The sequence below is a fragment of the Eretmochelys imbricata genome, chromosome 2, assembly GCF_965152235.1.
Source record: "Eretmochelys imbricata isolate rEreImb1 chromosome 2, rEreImb1.hap1, whole genome shotgun sequence".
NCBI lineage: Eukaryota > Metazoa > Chordata > Testudines > Cheloniidae > Eretmochelys > Eretmochelys imbricata.
The window spans coordinates 220,896,436-220,909,023 of record NC_135573.1 but is presented as its reverse complement, the minus strand read 5'-3'; the positions used below and the strand labels follow the sequence as shown (position 1 = coordinate 220,909,023).

General features: G+C 40.6%; 1 protein-coding gene across 3 annotated transcripts in view; it reads right to left on the bottom strand.

Annotated features, from left to right (window-relative positions):
• SLC25A13 (solute carrier family 25 member 13) overlaps positions 1-12,588 on the bottom strand; it is a 127,575-nt gene that overhangs the window by 36,625 nt on the left and 78,362 nt on the right. For all 3 annotated transcript variants that reach the window (XM_077808070.1, XM_077808072.1, XM_077808071.1), the window contains 6 exons: positions 11,352-11,498; positions 9,879-10,017; positions 8,996-9,089; positions 8,740-8,824; positions 3,172-3,256; positions 2,595-2,753 (listed from right to left, as the gene is read on the bottom strand). In XM_077808070.1, the coding sequence (XP_077664196.1) occupies positions 2,595-2,753; positions 3,172-3,256; positions 8,740-8,824; positions 8,996-9,089; positions 9,879-10,017; positions 11,352-11,498 (709 nt within the window). The remainder of the gene's footprint in view (positions 1-2,594; positions 2,754-3,171; positions 3,257-8,739; positions 8,825-8,995; positions 9,090-9,878; positions 10,018-11,351; positions 11,499-12,588) is intronic.

Below are 12,588 nucleotides of genomic sequence, written 5' to 3'. Positions count from 1 at the left end.
ATCTGTAAATTCGTCCCTCAAATTCTTGTCATCCCCCCTCAGCATCCAAACCTAACTGGAACCTCTTCAACCTCCCCTCAGCTGCCAAATTTTCCCAGTGTACTTTTGTCATACACCTGGCAATCAGGTAGCAGCCCAACAGCCATTGCAAGTAGCTAGAGGGAGTTCCAAATTCTTTAATAAATTCCATCTATATTCATCTTTAAAAAGGGAAGTTACACCATGGCAAACTTCAAACAAAGCATCTGTACAAAATGCAGTTTACTTTGCCAGCAAATTGCCTCTACAATGACTGTGTTGTTCAAAATAATCCAGTTTCTTCTCCTGTTTAAGCCTGAAATGAGATCATAATCCTGTGTTTAGGGCATTAACACTGTCAAACTGATTGCAAATTCACCAATTCAGAATCTACTTCAAGATAACAGAGATGATGGGCTATGGTCGAGGAAGCTCATAAACCCAGTATTACTTGCCTGAAAACTGGCAAAAGGAGCAACACAGGACAATGTACAAACAACGTGATGAGCAAAAGGAGTTTATCTTTATGCAGGACATGTCTGATTTCCCCAATTTGAAATTCTCTCTGTGTTAGAGCGGTTTATACAATTTGTCAGAAGAAGATATAATGGAATTCTCATGGCATCCTGATGGCACCAATTTGCTATTTCGGAAACACAGGTAAAGCAGCTGTACACTAGGAAATTAAATTATATTTTTCATCTAATAGTTGGGCATTTTCTAAGGTTTTGGTTGCTAGAAACCCCTAGCAAGAAGAAAATATCTGTCACCATTCTTTACTAAATTACTAGGCTTGATCAAAAAACTCATAGCACATTTAGCTACCTAGTCATTAAATATCCATTGTGTTTAATCTACATAATCTGTATCTATAGAGGAATTAGTCAACCAACATCCAATAATAAAAAGCACACATTACAGCGGTGGTGCCCAAACTTTTCCTGCTGTGCTCCCACTGCACACAAGTAATGAATCTGTCCGTGCCCCCCTTCCATTACTGCACAGCCCAGGATTCCTCAGCAGAGGAGCATGGGCTGAGGTGGAGCGGGGGCAGAACTGGGGGTGGGGGAGGAGCTGGGGCTAGAGGCAGAGCTGGCCTTCGGATGGAGAGGAAATGAGGGCGGGCGGAACCATGGCTGGGGATGGAGCTGCAACTGGATGGCACTCCCTCCCTGCCACCCCATGGGTGTTGTCCCAGGCCCCGTCGCACCCCCCTCCCCGAAAGTTCCTTCACACCCCTTAGGGGGGCATGCCTCAGGGAGCACTGCGTTACAGGGAGAGTGTGTAGCAACACCTATTATTAAGGTTGAGACAAGGTAGGTTTTTATTGGTATTTATTGGACCAACTTCTGTTGGAAGAAGGTACAAGGTTTCAAGCTGCACAAAGCTCTTCCTCAAGTCTACATCACCACTGTAAACTATTATTACGGTTGTCTAACACTTTGTATTATAACTCTGTTTTCTGTTGCTCATAACTTTGTCAAACTGTAATCTGCTGGACTGAAATTGTCTATGCTTCATTTGTGCCTCAGGTTGAATTTCTTACGGGAAGTCAGACCAAAAACAAGAGTTGTTTTCAGAAATTATGTTCAGTCACTACAGTATCTCGTATGCTTACTCTAAAAAGATATCCAAAATCAGCTTCAATCCAGGTTTGTATGAGGGCAAAATAGGAAATGAAAGTCGAATCTTCACTGATGTGTGTCAGAGGAGCATAAACTACCTCTGGTAGTGTACTTAATATGTCTGATTCCAGAAGAAGAGTAATTTACTTTACCTGTGTGCCACCACTGGAAAAACTGCAGTCACGTGTATCAGTTTATGATTATCTGTGACAACCTATCCATAACCTGAAGTAATATTGTTGATGTTTTTTCTTTTTGTGTCAATACTTGAACCCAGCAGTCTCTTGGATTCTGAATTGGAGCCATGGCTGGCAAGATAACAGGGGCTGGTGTACATAAAAGATGACCAACTCTATTCCGTGGACAACATGTGATCAGTGAAGCACATGCTGATGGTCCAAGAAGAGCTAGCTGTTCACATGGTATTGACTTTCCTTCTTGTTTTCAGCCAAAAGAAACTTAACAGACGGGAGGGTACAATAAAATGAAGAGCAGAAGTAGATGGTTTGATTAACTTTTGTCAAAAATTACAAGATGCTCATCATACTAAAGACTGCAAAAGGACATCAAAGCTTTTCTAATGCTAAGTTTTCCCTGTCAGCAATTGCTGTAGTTGCCACAGCAGTGCTATACAATTGCAGATGGGAGGGGACGTGGTCCACGACATTGTGAATGAAGAGAGGAAGAGGCCCCCAAGATAATTTCTCAATTAAGATGTGCTTTGTACTATGAAAAAGTTCACAGACCCCTGACCTAGAAGAGAGTTGTGACTTAATATTAGGAGCAACAAGTCTGATCAAAGACATTTAGACGACACAAGCATAAACCAGGCCCAGAATATTAGTTTTTTCCCTTTTTATTCAAGCCCCAACAACAGAGACTGAGGAATTCAGGTTGGCAGAAAATTTTTTTTAGTTTATTATATATTATATATGACATTTGGAAACTGACCTCTGTACAGTCCAAAGAAGCCTTCATAACGCAGCACTTTCTTAAAGCAATCAAAGCTGTTTTTGTACATAAGTTCTCCCACAAATGACCCGGTAGAGCGCTGGTTTTGCATTCGAGTTTTCACCAGATCAATTGGATACACTGCAGTAGCTCCAACAGCTGCAAATAAAATTTGATGTGTGGGAAAGTGTTTTTCTGCATCCGTTTTATTTTTTTTTAAACACATTCTATGCTTATATCTCAATAATCACTTGTGTCTTTTTCATCTACAATATAAGCTGGTTCAGTAAAGGGGTGTCACAGTCCATTTTAATTAAAAGTGCATATCACAGCCCTTCCTCATCATTAGCCTGTCTCTTATGAAACCAGTCTGGTGACAAGCCAGGCAGAAAAACCACCTGTAAATCTCGGATCACTTGCCAGTACAGAAGAAATTATACAACAGGTTCCCCCTGCTCTAATTCTCTCTCATAGTTATGGCTCAAAAAGAAAGATAGGCAAGGCTTTATCTTCCTACACTTAAACAGGAGAAAGAAAGACAGAAAGATGCAAATTCTTGCACTTATCCATGACTAACCTCCAGCAATTGAACCCAGGGCAAACCTGTAGGCCGATTCTGCTATCTGGATGAGAATAGGGCGAGAAACATCACCTGGAGCTTTCTGCAAGGGGAGGGGTTGGGACAATGAGAAGAGTAAAAAAAAATTAGACTACCATTTCACTACAGTAAATCTTATAACCAGATAGATACGTGGACAGTAGATATGTGTAGAGTGAAGCCAATGTCAGATACCACTAGGTAATCCCAGCGGTATGTTAGAAAACAACCCCTAAAAAATAATTGAAAATTGCAGTTCCATTTTCTGTGTTATTGCAAAAATGTAACCTGTTATGACTGGAATGGAAAAGACAAGAGCACTGGGCGTTCCCAACATAATAAGATATCCCCAAAGTCAAACAGTGACCAAAATGCTTTATAAAAACAGCACTAGCAGACAAATCACCATTTCCTACACCTGGAAACAATTCTACTTTGAAATTCCTGTGTGTTAGTATTCAAACACTGATTGGATTTACATTTAAGAAATGTTCCATGTTCAGAATTGCTTTCTAGTTGCAGAAAGGAGCTCAGAGACAGTGGTAATCCTTACACTCTCCTTTCCCACCATTACCTTCTCTAATAAGGTTGGTGGATGCTCTAGGGAATAGGACAATATGGAAGTTTTAATTTCACTACTGAAATAGTCTATTTTTCCTTATTTTATTTTATCAGTTTTTTTTAAAATGAACTGTTATATACTCCAGTGATCTAGAGCAAATAGCTTGAATTGCCTAAAAATAAATTATATGTATCACAGTTTACTGCAAGGTAACTGAAATTCTTTCACTACAAGCACCAAGTAGAACCAGTGGTTCTCAACCTTTCCAGACTACTGTACCCCTTGTAGAGTCTGATTTGTCTTGCGTACCCTGAAGTTTCACCTCACTTAAAAACTACTTGCTTACAAAATCAGACATAAAAATACAAAACTGTCACAGTACACTATTACTGAAAAATTGCTTATGTTCTCATTTTGACCATATAATTATAAAATAAATCAACTGGAATATAAATACTGTACTTACATTTCAGTGTATAGTACATAGAGCAATATAAACAAGTCATTGTCTGAAAGAAATTTTAATTTGTATTGACTTTGCTAGTGCTTTTTTGCAGCCTGCTGTAAAACTAGGCAAATATCTAGATGAGTTTATGTACCCCCGGAAGACCTCTAAGTACCGCCAAGAGTACATGTACCCCTGGTTCAGAACCACTGAAGTAGATAACAGTAAAATAAAAGCTGGATGGGAGGAGTTAAGAGGTACAACTGACAACCGAAAGTGGGGATGATTTAAACAGGCTTCTTGAGCATTTCCTATCTTCTTAAAAACAGCATAACGCAGAACAAAGAACACCTGAACAGACATTCGACCCCATGCAGAAAATTTGAGAGAATGCATGAAGCAGATGTTTCCATCACTGCAGTTTTAGCTGCACTACTGCTACCTACTGTAGCTTACACTAATTAATACATAGTACAACACAATCGCTTCTTAGCTCCCTTGCAGGACTTCTAGGAAGAGATGGTCAGCTTTTGGGAGTCAGCTAATTAGAATTCATCATAGTACACTCAATATTTACAAATTGCTAAAAAAAACCCAGGATACTGCATTGGATGGGGGGGGATGGAACACACATGCACACGTACACACACACACACACACACAGAGGCCTGGCTGAAGGCCTGTTAGTCCTAAAAACGTAGCCTGCATCAATTCATTGTGGTCAAACTGGCGTCTCTGCACAGACCCAAAGCTCAGAACAAAAAAAAATTTAGTCTTGCAAGATACAAAGCTTGGTTTCCCTTAAACTATGTTTTTCTAAGACTATCTACACCCAAGACTGCGTCAATTTTAAGAAAGTTGGAAAGACCCACAAAAACGTGATTACAAACTAAAATTGAAGACGCCTATGAGACTAAAAAAAAAAAGGAGTTCCCAAGGTTCTTTTTTGCCTCACATAATGACAAAGATCATTTTCTGATAAACCATAGAACAGTCCCACGTCTTACATTTTTTCCCCATAAAACTTATGAATCCTTCCACACAGCAGAGAGTCTTAGTTTTTAAACTATGATGGCACACTAAATGTAAAGCACAGCAGACAGACAACGTACTGAAGACTTGAACACGTACATCTCTTTAGAAAAAGGACTTCCGTTTTCATTTAGCATGCTGGATGCCAGAACTGACATCCACACTGAAATCAGAAAAAAGAAAAGGAGTACTTGTGGCACCTTAGAGACTAACACATTTATTTGAGCATAAGCTTTCGTGAGCTATAGCTCACTTCATCGGATGCATTCAGTGGAAAATACAGTGGGGAGATTTATATACACAGAGAACATGAAACAATGGGTGTTACCATACACACTGTAAAGAGAGTGATCAGGTAAGGTGAGCTATTACCAGCGGGGGAGGGGGCGGGAGGAACCTTTTGCAGTGATAATCAAGGTGGGCCATTTCCAGCAGTTGACAAGAACGTCTGAGGAACAGTTGGGGGAGGGGACGGGGGAGAGATAAACATGGGGAAATAGTTTTACTTTGCGTAATGACACATCCACTCCCAGTCTTTATTCAAGCCTAAGTTAATTGTATCCAGTTTGCAAATTAATTCCAATTCAATTTTGTTGAAGAATTGCCGCTTTTAGGTCTGTAATCGAGTGACTAAAGAGATTTGAAGTGTTCTCCCACTGGTTTTTGAATGTTATAATTCTTGACGTCTGATTTGTATCCATTTATTCTTTTACGTAGAGACTGTCCGGTTTGGCCAATGTACATGGCAGAGGGGCATTGCTGGCACATGATGGCATATATCACATTGGTAGATGTGCAGGTGAACGAGCCTCTAATAGTGTGGCTGATATGATCAGGCCCTATGATGGTGTCCCCTGAATAGATATGTGGGCACAGTTGGCAATGGGCTTTGTTGCAAGGATAGGTTCCTGGGTTAGTGGTTCTGTTGTGTGGTGTGTGGTTGCTGGTGAGTATTTGCTTCAGGTTGGGGGGCTGTCTGTAAGCAAGGACTGGCCTGTCTCCCAAGATCTGTGAGAGTGATGGGTCATCCTTAAGGATAGGCTGTAGATCCTTGATGATGCATTGGAGAGGTTTTAGTTGGGGGCTGAAGGTGACGGCTAGTGGCATTCTGTTATTTTCTTTGTTGGGCCTGTCCTGTAGTAGGTAACTTCTGGGTACTCTTCTGGCTCTGTCAATCTGTTTCTTCACTTCAGCAGGTGGGTATTGTAGTTGTAAGAATGCTTGATAGAGATCTTGTAGGTGTTTGTCTCTGTCTGAGGGGTTGGAGCAAATGCGGTTGTATCGCAGAGCTTGGCTGTAGACGATGGATCGTGTGGTGTAGTCAGGATGAAAGCTGGAGGCATGTAGGTAGGCATAGTGGTCAGCAGGTTTCTGGTATAGGGTGGTGTTTATGTGACCATCACCGTAGTGTCCAGGAAGTGGATCTTTTGTGTGGATTGGTCCAGGCTGAGGTTGATGGTGGGATGGAAATTGTTGAAATTATGGTGGAATTCCTCAAGGGCTTCTTTTCCATGGGTCCAGATGATGAAGATGTCATCAGTGTAGTGCAAATAGAGTAGGAGCATTAGGGGATGAGAGCTGAGGAAGCGGCGCTCTAAATCAGCCATAAAAATGTTGGCATACTGTGAGGCCATGTGGGTACCCACAGCAATGCCGCTGATTTGAAAGTATACATTGTCCCCAAATGTGAAATTGTTATGGGTGAGGACAAAGTCACAAAGTTCAGCCACCAAGTTTGCCGTGACATTATCGGGGATACTGTTCCTGACAGCTTGTAGTCCATCTTTTTGTGGAATGTTGGTGTAGAGGGCTTCTACATTCATAGTGGCCAGGATGGTGTTTTCAGGAAGATCACCGATGGATTGTAGTTTCCTCAGGAAGTCAGTGGTATCTCGAAGATAGCTGGGAGTGCTGGTAGCATAGGTCCTGAGGAGGGAGTCTACATAGCCAGACAATCCTGCTGTCAGGGTGCCAATGCCTGAGATGATGGGGCGCCCAGGATTTCCAGGTTTATGGATCTTGGGTAGCAGACAGAATACCCCTGGTCGGGGTTCCAGGGGTGTGTCTGTGTGGATTTGTTCTTGTGCTTTTTCAGGGAGTTTCTTGAGCAAATGCTGTAGTTTTTTTTGGTAACCCTCAGTGGGATCAGAGGGTAATGGCTTGTAGAAAGTGGTGTTGGAGAGCTGCCTAACAGCCTCTTGTTCATATTCTGACTCATTCATGACGACGACAGCACCTCCTTTGTCAGCCTTTTCGATTATGATGTCAGAGTTGTTTCTGTGACTGAAGCAAATACTCACCAGCAACCACACACCACACAACAGAACCACTAACTCAGGAACCTATCCTTGCAACAAAGCCCGTTGCCAACTGTGTCCACATATCTATTCAGGGGACACCATCATAGGGCCTAATCACATCAGCCACACTATCAGAGGCTCGTTCACCTGCACATCTACCTATGGGATATATGCCCCTCTGCCATGTACATTGGCTAAACTGGACAGTCTCTATGTAAAAGAATAAATGGACACAAATCAGACACCAAGAATTGTAACATTCAAAAACCAGTGGGAGAACACTTCAAATCTCTTTGGTCACTCGATTACAGACCTAAAAGTGGGAATTCTCCAACATAAAAACTTCAAAAACAGACTCCAACAAGAGACTGCTGAATTGGAATTAATTTGCAAACTGGATACAATTAACTCAGGCTTGAATAAAGACTGGGAGTGGATAGGGCATTACACAAAGTAGAACTATTTGCCCATGTTTATCTCCCCCTCCCCCGCTGTTCCTCAGACGTTCTTGTCAACTGCTGGAAATGGCCCACCTTGATTATCACTACAAAAGGCTTTTTCCCCCCGCTCTCCTGCTGGTAATAGCTCACCTTACCTGATCACTCTCCTTACAGTGTGTATGGTAACACCTATTGTTTCATGTCCTCTGTGTATATAAATCTCCCCACTGTATTTCCTCTGAATGAGTCCGATGAAGTGAGCTGTAGCTCAGGAAAGCTTATGCTCAAATAAATGTGTTAGTCTCTAAGGTGTCACAAGTCCTCCTTTTCTTTTTGCGGATACAGACTAACACGGCTGCCACTCTGAAACCGGAAATCAGAAAGTCTTCCTTCCTCATTAAAAACTACTTTGAGGGAGATAATCAGGGAGGGTTAAACTTCTTTAGTAAGTGAGCATACATCATCTTTTTGTAAGTGGTTAGATGACACTTTTACACTTTTGTTTTATCCTTACAATCAAATCTATCACATTTCAACTTCTTAAATGGCAAGAGTAAAAAATTAGCAACTGTTTTGGATGAAAGGGGGAGGAGGGACGGGGGGGGTGTTTAAAGTGAAGATTCCAACAATACCCTTTGTTCTTTAGGTTATAAAGTGCAAAAGAAAGGAAACATGGCTAACTCAGACAAGAAGAGAGGAGCAGGGCATTGAGAGGGTGGAAGGAATAAAAAAGTATGCTAAAAGCATCATTGCAGCTTCTTTTCTTACCTGTCTCTGAGCCTCAGCAAGATTGTAGGGCAGTGTTCCCTCTTCCAGAGGAGCAATTCTTTCAATGTCAGCTAGTGTCATACGTCTGTGAGGACCAAGCAAACACTAAACTGAAATTTACATTAAACAGAGGGTTTTTAAACAACTATAAGTTACCTGTACTTCTAGGCAGTGTTCTAGAATATCACTTCCCACTGTTTTAAAAAAAAAAAAAAAAAAAAAAAAAAAGACAGAGAGAGAGATAATTTCTACTTACCCCCGTGGCTCATATAAATCCGCTAACTGAAACAAGATGTCAACTTCCATTGGTGTAACCTGACCAAATTTCTGAGCTGCCAGAACAAACTCCTCTACAACAGAATAAAAATATATGAGAGAGGAAAACTAATCAAACCAAAACAGAACACCCCGAGCATCCCAGAGTCATCATTCATTTTAGTATTAAACCAAGACACTGCAAAAAGTGCTCCTACCACAATGTAAATGTATGTTTTAAATTCTACATCAAGCATGGAAATAGAGTAGCTTTCTGGTTTTCAAACTCAGTGCCATCAGCAGGATTTAAGATATCTGACATACGGTATCAATCAGTTGTGGGTCCGAGGGGAAAAAACAACAACAACAAATCCAAACACCCCATGAACAAAGATGTGGACCTTTTCATGTATATGTCCCAGTGGGCCACATTAAATGAAGCTTTGGTGTTGCAGAGGGAATTCTCTATAAAAGCGATTAGATAGAGCAGATAACATCTTGTTCCAAGCTTGTAGATCAGCTTACTATGCCGCCACTACAAGTTTATGGAATTCTTCAACTACCCTTGAAGGTCAGTTTTAATAGGCTGCCAATTTGGCAGGAGTCCTAGGAAGTTTTTGAAGACTTTGAATATCTTTACATTCTCTCCTCACCCAGCTCCCTTCCCCCGCAGACATCTTCAGTTTCCTAGGACTTTCTCCCTGGCGGTAACAAAATGGAAATCCCGGAGGGTGGACTAAACAGGAGCATGAATGGTTGAACAATACACCACAAAGAGCTGAAAACACAGGCACAAGTTTGTTTGTTTGCTTTAAAAAGCACATGAACGAGTTCCCTCCCCCAAGCCAATGCTCCGACTGCACAATCAGAACATTTCTACTAACCTTTAGTCACTTCCACATCTTTTCTATTTCCAGCCAGAGTACTGTAGATCTTCCTAATGAGCTCCATGTTGTTAAGGAGGGAATTAAATCCATTAAAATAGGAAAAGCTGACCTGATGGGAAGTGGTACCTCCAGCAGCCTGCAACAGAGAGAGTAAAAAAAGAGAGAAGGAGAGGAGCTATTTTAACCGTTTTGCAACACTTTAGGATCAAGAAAATCTTTGAATAAAGCTTTGAAACAACATTAGTTTACAACAATGACAGTAGCAAGGGATTTCTTTTTAAATGCAAAATAAATAGCCATATGAAGAGTCTTATGTTACTGAAACTAATCATAACCAGAACGTAAGACTCACCCCACCCCTAGAAGCCTAAACAAATACATATGCAGGATTATAACAACATGACCAGCAGTAATTTACAGAGTTCAAGTTTCAATACTGTTTCAGTTGGACATATTTTATAAGTTGGTTTATTTCTTCAATTGAGAAAATCTTAAAACTTATAGATATACAGAAAAACTTAATCAAAACACATTTTAAAAATGGTTAACCCAAACATTTCAATTCAGAGCACACTGTGTTGGTTAAATACAATAAGTACATTCAGTACAATATAATTTAAGTACAGCATTCATAACCTAGCACATTTCTGACCACTGAAAACAAGAGATATGTCACAGGAGATGGGGGAAAAGAAAAAGACACACATGCAAGTCATTGTTAGGTTGGATATGCAGAGGCAACCCTCTCTACATGGCTCTGAAGAGACCTCACCCACAGTAGCAGGTTCAGATCTAGGCACTACCACAAAGATATAGACCAAATTAGTCCAAAATTAAGATATTCAGCACAAGGCTGGAATCACTGACCAAAGGAAGGGGTGGAAAGTGTAGTGTGTGATACATTTAAAATCTGAATGGAAAAATATTGGGGGTGGGGGGGAATATATTATAGGGAATAAACCCAAACTGCCACAGAATAGACTGGATGAACCAACCAAAGTCTTATCTAATTTCTATTCATTCTATAATATGGTTTGAAAAGCTCTTTCAACAGTTTCTAGTGACAATTTCCAGCTTTCACTGTTCCAGATACTACACACAATTGTGAGCTATTAGTGGAACTTTAAGCTAACAAAACAAATATTTCAAGAACGATTGCTCAGATGGAGCAATGGCTTGTTGGAATAGAGTACAATTTGCCATGATAGAACAATATGTTGGTATGACACAGCCCAAGGTTTTTAACCATTCATAATTTGCTTGGGCTCTTGTGTGAGGAATTGACAGGAGGATCTCTGAAGAGATATAGCCTGAGATGAGAGTCTAAGTTTGTGTATGTGGACAATTATGTATCAAGTGATGGGCACAGGGTGCAAACAGAATAATAAATTTGGGGAAGGGACTGTCTCTGTGTCTGCACAATGAGACCCTGATCTCTATGACAGTACAAATAAGCTATGCACAACTTACTGCTACTAGACATTCTTCTACAAATGGTGTCAACATGTGTGGCCGAATAGTGACCATAATGTCCCTGAAGTCAATGGCAGTGACTCTTCCAGCTTGAGCATTGTCTCGCTGCACAAATGCTTGTTTTGCATGTTCCAACTGTATCTCCTGAAAATGCATTAAAACAAAGTTATATTTTGCTTTAGCTGTATTATGTACATTAAAAGTTAAAATCCACAGCATACCTGATGCTCTACAAAAGAGAGTTACATGTTGTCCTCCCCCCAGATAGGGACAGAGTTCTGCATTTATTATTGTTCAACCTCAAATAAGGTCTCCACTAATATTTTTCTACATCTCAAATACAAAATTCTCTTCCTTCTCTGGGCTTGTCTATGCAGGGAAGAGCCAAGAATAGCTAACGTGGAATAGCTATAAGTGCAAATAACTATTCTGCCCTAACTTCCTGTGCAGACACACTTAGCATGAAACAGAAGTGTCCACAAAAGGAGTGAGTGCAGAATTTGGGCTTTAAATTCACACCCTAGCTTACTTCTCACTAGCTTCCCTTTAGGTTCTGCAATTCATTTACCAGAGAAATGTGAGCAAGAGTTTCAAAAGACCATACAGGAGTGCTCCTATTTATGTATTTCAATGTAACCAAAGGTGTCACATCAGAGAGCATTTATCAGTTTACTGTAAGTTTTAGAGTAGGTCAATCAAATCTTTGTAAAATTATATTTGTCTGTGTTCAGCTCCCACAAATGATCTCTGCAAGGAGGAGAATGTGAATATTCCTTCACAAGGCATCTTTATTTATTTCTTTTAAAACAGAAGGTCTCTTATTTGTCAAATGCTGTAGTGAAAAAGGTAAAATCAAACTAGAAGCCAGTTTAGAAAGCTTTGCATCACCACACCTTTGTTGTTATTTCCACTGCTACCGAACCACGATCACCTTTCAAGATATCAGCATTAATAGTAGATGGATATCAATCATTTGATTTACCTGATAGCAGCACTCAATGTTTTCACAGCTTGTGACTCAAATGTACTCGGGGGGCGGGGGGGGGGGGGGAGGAGAAGAGACACATGACAAGTAATCACTCCAAAAATTACAAAATTACATCTTCTCCTACAGTCATCTACATCCTGCTCCTTGCAGCAGGCAGATTGTTTTGCTCCTTTCGGTGAAAAACTGGAGGTTTTTATGACTAAACTACACCAACAAAATCCAAACTTAGCATAGGACAAGTTACAG